The sequence below is a fragment of the Typha angustifolia genome, chromosome 8, assembly GCF_048772165.1.
Source record: "Typha angustifolia cultivar Huaian chromosome 8, ASM4877216v1, whole genome shotgun sequence".
Classification (NCBI taxonomy): domain Eukaryota; kingdom Viridiplantae; phylum Streptophyta; class Magnoliopsida; order Poales; family Typhaceae; genus Typha; species Typha angustifolia.
Window position 1 is genome coordinate 15,838,093 of NC_133246.1, and position 11,392 is coordinate 15,849,484.

At 37.3% G+C, this 11,392-nt stretch overlaps 2 protein-coding genes across 2 annotated transcripts; both read right to left on the reverse strand.

The window, feature by feature from the left end:
* Positions 1-872: 872 nt before the first annotated feature.
* LOC140765291 (ricin B-like lectin R40G3) lies at positions 873-2,289 on the reverse strand. The gene is made up of 4 exons (XM_073104294.1): positions 1,900-2,289; positions 1,548-1,670; positions 1,195-1,423; positions 873-1,104 (listed from the first exon to the last, which is right to left on the reverse strand). Coding segments are annotated over exons 1-4 (657 nt in total). The 5' UTR covers positions 2,203-2,289; the 3' UTR covers positions 873-1,102.
* A 4,796-nt stretch (positions 2,290-7,085) lies between these two features.
* Positions 7,086-8,849, reverse strand: LOC140764188 (NAC transcription factor 29-like). The gene is made up of 3 exons (XM_073102613.1): positions 8,610-8,849; positions 8,214-8,518; positions 7,086-7,895 (listed from the first exon to the last, which is right to left on the reverse strand). Exons 1-3 carry the CDS (start codon positions 8,773-8,775, stop codon positions 7,353-7,355), a joined length of 1,014 nt encoding a protein of 337 aa, XP_072958714.1. The 5' UTR covers positions 8,776-8,849; the 3' UTR covers positions 7,086-7,352.
* Positions 8,850-11,392: the final 2,543 nt, after the last annotated feature.

Genomic DNA, 11,392 nt, shown 5'->3' on the forward strand with positions numbered 1-11,392 from the left:
CTTCAGATCAAGTCATGGAGAGGAGTTTTAATTAAACATTTTGATAACTATCCCATTATTCGAGATAGAATAATATCTACAATTAGCCTGGTAAACAAGCTGCTTAATAGTCATTAACGATGGGATCGTCCACAGAAGAAAGTAAGTCGTATATTGCAACAAAGAATTACTAACTATTCAGCTCATAAGACATTAATATAAGTTGATTAGATTGCTCTAAGCATTCGGCCCACATCAAAAGCCTGTTCAATCTTACATAATTGCCACTCTTGCAAACTTGTTTAAAAATAGATTTTTGAAAGAATCTCAATGGTTTTAATACCAATTATGATATTTTTCATAATGTGGTGGCAAGAATAATATTAAAAAAAATCAGATAATTATTTAAAGAAATCTTTCAAGTTGTGAGATTTTCTATTGCTTATCCAAGTGTGACTTATCAACTCAACTATGTACATCTAATAGTTATGATTATACTCACTTCCTTTTTCATTTGATCTAAGAGAATGCCATATGGATGGCATTGGATATTATAGAATGTAATTGGGGGGGAAAAGGATCATTTCATAATGGCAGAAGCACCTCGATTTATATGCCTGTGCGCATATATATTGGCAAGGATCACAAGTAATAAGCAGCCCTCTTGTTCTTATCTCATCTTGCCGTCTTGGCATATAGTTATTAAGTAATCGACTAAGGATGAATAAAGATCTCCTTGTGAACAGCGAGGAGCATATAAAAAAACCATCAGGATACAGCGAGAAGATTGTATATGGGGAAAATGGTGCACATGAATCACTTCAAAATAATCCATAATCCATTCAGATAATGATTCCTCATGGCTTAATTTGCTACCAACTTGGAGAGAGAAGTCGATGAATAAGATGGCAATATCATAGATAGAGACAGTCCACATTAATTAAACAGCATATGTCCTCAAAAAAACAACCACACATACTAAGCACAGAGATACATAGATGAATCTCTCAGGCAAGAGAGCAAAGATTTGTCTCCTCAAATGTGCAACTTATTCTGCAAAGTAGAACACTACTAGTAGAAGCAAACCATTCTGGAAGACAGGACAGCATCTCCATCACATTCTTCCTGCAATTAGATTAACATGAAACGTTGTATAAGATATTGGAAAGAGAAAGAGGAACCAATGCAGAATATGACATTGAATAGATGTTTTACAGTAAGGAACAATCTTCCAGCGCTGGTTGTCCCCTTCGCACCACTTCCAGAGCACTAGAGTAGTTCCATCATGCACGCCGCCGTGGTCTTTGTCGCCATGGAATGCATCAAAGTTCAAGTAGATGTTGTTCACCATCCTAATGCAGCGGAATCCATGACCCACATCCCTGCTCTCTGTCCACAGGACTGACTCATCCATGTAGTCTGGATTGTAAGGAACTAGTCGGACCTAACACAAGATTTTAATACATTTTTCACAATAAGTAAGTGAGATCGAAGCTACTATTTGATGCCATGCAAGTTACGGGATTCATGTTGAAAGGAGTACATTGTAGCGATCACCAGAAACTTACAGGATGGGATTGTCCAAGTGAGTGCTTGAGAGCTTGGCCAGTAACCTTGTTGATCAGAGAAAAGGCTGGGTAACCCTCTTCATCCTTCACCTTTGTGCTGTATTTCATGTCCTTGATCCAGTGCTGCAATCGATCCGAAAAAATAACAAGATGTTGGAATCCAATCAAGAGAACAAAGACAAAACGCCAAAACCCAGAGTGGGAAAAAAAAAAAAACAGAATCGTCAACCAACATCGAGAAATCCGACGTCCCAAATGGAAAAGATTAGATTTTGACACAAACCCACTTCTCGCCACAACCGATCGACGAATACCAACATCAAAAAAGAAGGAAAAAGAAAAAAGTCCTCACCTGGTAATCATCATTGGGATTGCTCGTAGCAAGAACAACCTGCCCATCCCGAACGCTGAGGCTATAATTATCGTTAGCCCTGCAAAAGATCCTCACGGTGGGCTGCCTCGGAAGCCCCCCACTTCCCCCATGCCTCTCATGGCCAACATGCTGGACCCCAGAGAAGTTGGGAGGGGCGTAACCAGGAGAAGAGTACGCAGGCCGGCCGTAGCCATCACTGCCGTAGGGCGGCGGAGGAGGGCGGCGCTCCTCGTCGTCGCCGCTGCTGTGGTGGTGGTGGTGATGGTGGTGGGGGAATTCCATGGTTTTTGCGAAGTGATCCGGGGATGTTTGGTATATTTATAGCGAAGCCAGGGAGAGGGGAAGGAGAGTGGAGCAGTTCCGAAATTGGAAGTAGGTGAGGTGTTTAAGCGAACAGCGAATAGGAATTGTGCGCTGATATCGAGGTCTGAAACTCTCACGAGCCTCGACACTTCCTCTTGTCGTGTTCGCTGAGGCTAATTTAGTAATTCCCACAATTTTCACGGTGGCACAGATGCCAATAAAAAATTATGGAAAGTTTCAAAAAAACACCCTACTTAATGATATTGCGATTAACACCCCTATTGGCAAATACAATAATTTACGAAATGATTAAATTATTTTTTTTCCTAGTCAGAAATACAAGGAGTGGATTAGTAAAACGAAAATTACAGGAGTCAAAAGTAATTTAATGCTTGGAATTAGGAACGAAGAACAATTAATTAATTCTTCTACCAAACCAAAAACACCTGTGATGTTTCCGTGAGGGGTGAGTTTTTAGTTAGGTCATCAAACTAGTGCTTTGCTATCTGAAATGAAGCAAAAAAAAAAATCCCTAATAATTTATATATTTTTCTAGTTTTTTTAGGATTTTTTTTTATTTTTATTTTCTCCTAACTTTGCCATATTTATCAGCTACATTTATATTTTATTTAGATAAAGAAAGTACGAAAAATTACAGAGAAAATAAAATAGTTTCACTTGTTTATTTACATAAGATACTAAGCTAAAATAATAGGTATTGCAACTTAATTATTTACACTGGCCTGTAACATCAAGTGCTGACATATGCTAGTTTTTTTACTAATTTTTAATTATACATGTCGGTAAGTAAACTAAATTGTATGTCCAAAGATATAAATAATTTCGGTGATAATTATAATATATTGATGAATATAGTGACTATTCAAATATTTTAGAAACTTTAGAGGCAATTATATAAGAAAAGTTTATTAAAATATTCTAAGGAAAATTATTTTTGAAAAAAAGTTTGAATTTTGTAAAGATACTTTAGGCCAAAGTAATCTCCAGAAGCGGTTAAATTATAAAATAGATAAAATAAGGGTGTATTTTGAAAACTGACCCTCCCGCGTACAATTGAGAGAAGAGAAACAGTATTATTCTATATCCATTTTAGCACCAGAAGAGCGTGATAATCCCCAACTACTCCTTATTAAATCATTTTTGTGACCTAAGTTGTTGTGACTTTTTCTTAACCGCTTGGAATTAGGAACAAACAACAATTAATTCCTCTACTAAACAAAAAACACCTGCTAGAAAGTCTATGGCTTTCAGACGTCAGGTGATTGCTTAGGTGGTGCCTAACACCAACCAGATTTATTAATTGCTCAGTACCTTCCATTAGCTAGTTCTTTGATGGGGGTCCTGTTTCAAACTAGAATAAGTCCATAATGTAGGGAATTTTTCATAAATTTCACATAATGCCCTCGGATGAAACGTTGAGAGTTGGTGAGATATGGTGGCAAAATCGTAAATGTAACATTATATATTACATGGAATATTCGCGTACATCCAATCAGAAAGGGATAAACTATTTGGGCTCGAATAATTTAGGAGCCTGATCAATATGAGCCAGCCCAAACGGCCCAAATTCAAGTCTTAGGCTAAGGTGGGTTTCGTTCTATTAGAAGTCGGCACTACGTCAATACGTTTGTTTAAGAAAACGGCGACGATATATTTGACCTCTGAAACCCAACACCAATTTTAGCGAGTCCTTTCGGATCCAATTTCGTATTCGAGCTTTATCCGATATAAATTTAAATTTATATCAACTGGTCTTTTGCATCGGTCTTTAAATGGTTATAATAATTTCAGAAATGAATTTTTTTCTTATTTTAAATATAATTTTTACTTTATAATATAATAATATTATTCTATCGTATAAACACTATTCATCAATATTACATTTTATATCATATACTAACTTAGTTACTAATTTATCGTTGTTATTTATCTTGTCAACCTATTTTATATCAAATTTTTTTTTCACTTTATATCACTTTAAATTATTATTACACTATTATTTTATAATACAAATGAATATAAGAATATTTATTTCTAAAATAAAGAACTCATTATTCTCATAAGAATAACTAAGAGGACTTATATCTATTGGTCTTTTACATCAGTCTTTAAATAGTTATAATAATTTCAGAAATGATTTTTTCTTATTTTAAATATAATTTTTTATTTTATAATATAATAATATTATTCTATGATACAAATATTATTCATCAATATTACAGTTTATATCACATATTTACTTAATTACTAATTTACCGTTGATATTTATCTCATCAGCATATTTTATATCAATTTTTTTTTCTTTACTTTATATCACTTTAAATTATTATTACACTATTATTTTATAATACAAGTGAATATAAGAATATTTATTTTTGAATAAAGAACTCATTATTCTCATAAGAATAACAAAGATGACTTAATAATTATTTTAGATTAAAAAAAACCTAAGGTCAAAACTAATAGGATTTGTAGTTTTGACATTTATTTTATATTAGAGTAGCTTAAAACCATTCTATTTGGCCTTAAATATTATTTCCTCTAGATGTTAAAAACCAAACTAATCAAAATTGAAGCCGAAAGTTCCAACCATGGAATATGGGTTGAGGGATAATATTTGAAAAATATTAATATATAGAAAAACGAAAGAGAGAGAGAGAGAGATCTGGAATCCTACATCCCTTTTTGTCTTCTATTATGTCTATCTATTCTCACAGTCTACGGTTACTATTGAGTCAATAATTTCAGATGGAATCAAAGAGATTAATCTCGGAGATTAATCTGAGATGCTGAAGTACTTCAATTTTGGCTTGATTCGGATCTTAGATCACCTTGATTTTTCACCACATCGACGTGCGTAATGTCGAACGCCGTTATATTAGAAATAGTATTGACCTTATGCTCCATAATTGATCTATGATCATTGCAGATATAATATGTGTTATATAGCTACTCTATAACTTAGAGAGAATTTATAGGAGTTGTAAGTTAATCCGTAGGAGTAATTTGTATCTATATAGATTTTAACAGGGGTGACAAATGAGCTGAAAGGATAACATAAATAATGCATTAAGAGTTCTAATGAGCTCAGAAGTAATGTATCTTATTCATAAAGAAGACCAATGTTCTACGTCTTTGTTCTTCATTTGTCTCCCAGCTGTGAACAATCATCAACAGTTAAGAGTTATCGCGCACTAATTGCATTGTTTTCTTTTAATTCTCTCTAACTTCATTTATTTGTTTTTTAAGACGATGATAGTGATTTGCTATTACCTGTGAATGGTCAGTCAACCTCCAGAAAACCTACCCATTTGGTGGAATGCTTAATTTTGTGATGACTGCAAACATTAGTGTACTAATCTGAACGCGATAATTTTATTGGTCTGAGGTCAGGATTAGGTGTAAAGATAACATAATCTATGCATAGACATGACAATTATATTTCTTAATCTATGTTTCCTTACTGCAAACAACTGATGCTAACTTGAGAGTTAGCATAATGATGTGTTGGACCAATTGTAGTAGAAGAAAAATAGTCTGTGCTCTTTAGCTTCTTAATTATATCAAAGCAATTGCGTTGTTCGCAAGGAAAGTGTCCTGTTTCATTTGTTTTTAAGTGTAGATTGTGTGAAGAAGGACAAGTTTACTTTGTCTTGGGTAAACAAAACATTCTAAGTTTCTGCTTCGAATGATGGAAAAAACATCTATGGTCAGCATGGAACATGCTTAAACCTACCATGAATGGAGTTTGTTTATTCTTCAGAGCTGTCCATTCTTATGGGATTATTCGCGCAGCGAAAGGATAACCGTGTTTTCCGGAACCGCCTTTTCTTGCTATATCTTTCCATGCAAGTTCCTGATTGATTTAATTCTATTAAGAAGTTACCAATGTGATATACCAATATCTATCTAACACCAGTAAACTGGTATTTATCTTATAAGAGAGTTGTTAACTACTGTAGCATGGTTTGCTGAAGGAAATAAGCCAGAACGAACAAAACAATTTGTCAATCTATAAGTCCCTTGTTATTGTATTATTATCACACTAGACAGACTATGTCACATTAAAATGTTAGAAGTATTTCCTAGGATTCTAGACTATGTCCTATTAAAACTTACAATAACATGATTGCACTGTATTAATCATCTGCTTCTACACTAACTGTTCCAAGAATTGATCGTGTTCCTCGCGTTGAATTCTCCCTCATTTGCTTGTCATGACATGACATCCAACTACTGAACAATGAATACCTGTGGAGTTGCATAATTTGTTTTTGTCTATCTGGATCTCGGGGTAGAAATTTTAGTTGTATATGTATGAAATTATGAAATATAATTCAAATGCAATGTTTGACTATATATCCAGATACAGAACTGGATTCACATTGTACCAGTTACTCAAATATGCTTTCATATGCAATGGATATTACATTCAGATCACTGTCAGCATCAATTTTATGGCACTCAATTCTTAAATTCACTTCACACTTTGGCTTCTACAGCACCCTCATCTGAAAACACTATGAAGCTTAAGACTACTATGCACATAAAGTGATTTTCTTTTGGCTTATTTTATTGCAACCCTTATCCATTATATCAGGTACTTCTTAGGAGTATATATATATATATTCTTCCTTCCAGGTGATCTGAGCCTATCCCTATCTTCCAATGATTCCCACATTATAATTTAGTTCTTTTCTTCTGGATAAGGATTGCCATAACACTCAGGTACTACTACTGTACCCTGTTGTACATCACAGTCACCAACCCAGTCTATCTCTATACTATTGGTGATTGTCAATGCTTATATTGTTCAATTATATACTGTGAAATTGATCATATGAAGGACAAAAGTCAAATATTAAAATTTCAAACCACATGTGATCTACAATCCTATTCCTCTAATTCATATAACAACCTTCCAAGCAATCTTTTGGATTTTACAAAGTCTTTGACACCATCAAATATTCGTGCTCAGTCTCTGACGAAGCCTTCTGCATTAAAACTCCACACAAAAAATGGGTCCATCTCATAAATAAAGATTCATCTTTGATTTTCTTTTTCTTTTTCTTTTTCTTTTTTTTTTTAATATGATTTCAATGTGAAAGTCAGTGCATCCCCAAGTTAGGATTCAGCAGCATCTGCTGACTGTAGATGGGCTGGCTTAGCAAGCTCTGTTGAAACTGAAACCCATCAAATTGGTTCTTAGAAGGATGTAAGAGACCATTTCCATCCTCCGAATAATCCTCCGCAATTCTTTGGCGTTTCGAAGGGTGTTGAGCTATTGGAGCAGAGGATCCCATTTGGGTCACTTGGTGGTGAACTAAGTTGTTATTGCCACTGCTGCTGTTATTGTTGTTGTCATCAACAAACAGTTGGTTTAGGCTCGGCTGTGCAGAAATGTATCCATGCTCGAGCGCTGGCATCTCAGTCATATTGTCAAACAGATGCGAGAGAGATGAGTAGTCTTCGAGGAACTCCGATATCGATGACGATTTCTGCAGCCTGACACTGCTTTGCTGCACGACGTCGCGGAAGCCCGACGAGTGGATGTCGGAGACCAAGTCATCTCGATCCTGTTCCATAGTTGGCGCCACTAATGGGAGATGGCTGCTCTTCTTGTAGATTCTGCAAAGGACCCAGTCATCCAACTGCAATTGGGAAAGAGAATAAGAAAAGAAGATTAGTAACAAGTTAGGCTAACTGCACTAGATTTCTTTTCTCACGCATCACCATCGTGCTGACATTAGTGCAGAATTTTCCTTTCACATTAGGATGTGGGTCAACTTAACTTTGCCATTTTAATCAACTTGAAACCTGCCGTCTTTTTCTTGCAAAACCCATATTCCATTTTTTTTTTTTAAAAAAAGATAGAGATAAAAATAAAAACTCTTGCAGATTGGTAGAGATTAAAGAAAAATATCTAACAAGTACTACTGTGTAAGGAAACTTTGGAAAAGTCATCTCACCCTCATGGAAGAGTCCTTAAACTTCATAGGCCTGTAGTTGTTACTAGTCTGGGCTTCAGCAAGGCGGTACTCATGCATGATCCAATTAGTCTTCAATCCCTTAGGTGGCCTCCCCTTGTAGAACACCAACGCCTTCTTCACTCCAATATTCTCGTGATTCCCTTTGCTCATCTGGATCGGCTTGTCCGTCCCGGTCGCCTTCCAATACCCCGACGCCGCCGCGCGGTTCGGCCGCACGCCGTTCGGGTACTTCCTGTCCCTAGGGCTGAAGAAGTACCACTCCCGATCGCCAAACACCGCTTTTTCTGATCAAAATACACGCTGATTATAAGAAGAAGAAAAAAAATGAAGGTAATATTGAGTAAACCAGGCCGTACTAGCTGTGATCATACTAACCAGGGAGATCCCATGGGTCGAACTTGTATATATCAACCTCCGCAATGATCGAAACCGGGCATGGCTTCGACGCCGTCCGGTTGCGAAGGTAGTGGAGGACTAGCTCCTCGTCGGTAGGGTGGAAGCGAAAGCCGGGGGGAAGCGAGGCAGGGTTAGGCATGACCATGTTTGGCTTCCTGGGCTTCTTGAGTTCTACGTGGGAGGAGAAGGGTGAGGGGGAGAGAAGAGGAGGAATTGAAATTTTTGGGATAGAGGGGCAGCGGGTGGTTTTATCGTTGGCGGAGTTTGTCGTCTAGTGGAGGCCATTTGGGACATAGGCGTCATTTTACGAAGGGTATAACGGAGTTAACAAATGGGGTTCGTGGTTATCGTGAGTCCCCTCGTATGGCAAGGGAAGGATGAAACGAGTTATATGTGACGCCACCGATAAGCGTCATTTGCCAGCTGTCCGACACGTGTCCATCTGGATGTCTATGGCCGAAACTGATACCTGTGGTTTCGTCCTGGCCGTTGGAGTAGTCCTGGACACAATCCACCCCGTCGGATGGAGGGATAATTTCCGCCGGCGGAGAGATCTTGACCGTATGATTGATGGAGTTAATACACATTAGATGGTCAGAAGTTGAGCGCGACACTCAACTTGAAATTTGGAGTGTTTCCACTGGTTAGCAAAAAGATGGAGGTCGACTCTTTGGGCTTCGACCAAATTAACCCTCTTCTAAATTTTATTTACGAAAATAAATAATACCTTAAATATAATAATTAAAAAATATATATTTTTAGTATAGTTGTCAATACGTAACATGCTGAATAAATTTTGTCTAGTCTTTTGCTGAATAAAAAATAAGACGTTGAAAGAAAAAATTAATAAATTTAATATTTCACTAACAACTACGTTAAATTATACTATTTAGTTATTCAGATTTGGAGCGACGGTCTATTTCAGTAAATAAAATCTGTGAGAGGGCTAATTTGTTCTCCAAATAAAGACTGCGCTATTCCACGTCCTCCATTTTTATTCTCCCCCCCTCTTATTCTACTTTATTCCTCCCCTTTCGCCTCCACTTTCCTCAAATTTAGCACGTGGGCGTGGATTAATTCAAATATTCAATAACCCATGGTGGGTTACTCCTACTTTAACGTGTTGAGTTGTTCCAGCTCGACGTGGACAGATGGCAAGTGATGATTCGTGGGATGATATATTTGGCGTACGTGACCGCACGAGTGCAGCCACGGTTCAGAAGTCTCATTCTCCCGCCAAACTTAGTATCTAATCGTCCTAACCCCCTCCGTAGACCAAGGCTTATCGCCATTAAAAAGCATCTTAGTGTTAACTTAGGTGTCTAAACGAGAGAGGTTGTGATGCCCCGAGTGGTCCCGTGAGCTGCTAATTTGGTGCAGGGTTGCGTTTAATGGAATGATTATCTTAGCACTAAAAGTTAGATTAGTGGTTTTCATTAGCTTGGCTACTGTGACAAGTTACATGCAAGCTCACAGCGCTATAAATGGAAGGGGCGCTATCAAAACAACGACATGCATTGCATCTATGGCTGTGATGACGCCTTCTAGCAGAGGTGTCATCCTCTTCTCCACATATATTCTATTTAAAGTAAGCTCGGGGTGTCCTCGTTTCATTCGCGTTTGAAATTCTCGTGATAGGCGTTGATCCACCTTGCCATGGAGGAATAGGATCCGCCGTGGATGCTCGCGCGGCGTGGCGATCATGCTGACGGCGACGATGACGACCATTCTGAGATGGACTTCTATCAGTTTTCCCCATCATGAAAAAGTTGACGATCACGTCAAAAATAACTTCGTATTTTTAATATCATTATTCTCGCCATTTTCCTTATCTTAGCTATCAACCCTTATCTCTAGCGGCTTGACTTGTTCAGTTGCTTCGTAGATAGGCATTTCCTGGAGTTACGGAGATGGCCTGGCACGGAGGAACGCCGAAGCTTGTGATCATTTGGGTCAAGTCCATGGACTGGAATTGCTGGGTCAAAGGTCAAACATGGTACAAGACCACAAGAGATCTATGGGGATGAATGAGAATGTTCAAATAGTCCCTTAGATTTCTAACACTGATTAGTCCAAAGAGTATCCAATCCATTTTGCCGGCGCATGATGCCCTTAGCATGCAGGCATATCCCATCGAACTATATCCAATTAAGTTCCTTTTCATGCCCTTGGGTCCAGCACATGAAACGGAATAAAAGAAATAACAGCGCACTAAACACGTAGCAAACTATCCTTCTGCCATCTTATGAGATGCAGCAAGACAACATTTATTGCTAACAAGTCTTGTGGTCGAAAATTACATAGAACTGGAAAGATGATATGCTCCACTTACATATAAAGGAACATAGTATCTTTTATATATATTCTCAGATCTACTATTCAAACAAATGAGATATTTAGTGATCCTTATCCATTCTTTACCTCGCCTAGTTCTGCAAGCAACTCATGAGAGGGAAAGAACTTGGAAGACTGGAATACTTGGTTACCTTCCAAAGTTAGTGCACTTAGACACTGATGGGAGACTGGATTCAGATGGCCAAACTCTATTCGCCGCGTGGAGTCGATTGGGACTCCAACAGTAGCTTTCCTCATAGTTTGGAACAAAATATTTCCGATGTTCAGATATTTCCGGCCATAATTATTATTATGGGAATTTTTCGAAATACTGAAAATCATTGAAATCCTTTTTAAAATGTCATCCTTTTACTTACATTTAATTAATCCTAGATGTAGGTTAGCAAAATATCATATTAATTAGTCAT

What these genes read in the sequence shown, in the direction of transcription:
- LOC140765291 (XM_073104294.1), bottom strand. Translation starts at nt 2,202, where the DNA reads ATGGAATTCCCCCACCACCATCACCACCACCACCACAGCAGCGGCGAC. An exon ending in ATCCCAATGATGATTACCAG is followed by an intron (nt 1,671 to 1,899) that starts GTGAGGACTTTT and finishes GATCGATTGCAG; the next exon opens with CACTGGATCAAGGACATGAA. An exon ending in CACTTGGACAATCCCATCCT is followed by an intron (nt 1,424 to 1,547) that starts GTAAGTTTCTGG and finishes ATCTTGTGTTAG; the next exon opens with GTCCGACTAGTTCCTTACAA.
- LOC140764188 (XM_073102613.1), bottom strand. Translation starts at nt 8,775, where the DNA reads ATGGTCATGCCTAACCCTGCCTCGCTTCCCCCCGGCTTTCGCTTCCAC. An exon ending in CGACCCATGGGATCTCCCTG is followed by an intron (nt 8,519 to 8,609) that starts GTTAGTATGATC and finishes TATTTTGATCAG; the next exon opens with AAAAAGCGGTGTTTGGCGAT. An exon ending in TTAAGGACTCTTCCATGAGG is followed by an intron (nt 7,896 to 8,213) that starts GTGAGATGACTT and finishes TCCCAATTGCAG; the next exon opens with TTGGATGACTGGGTCCTTTG.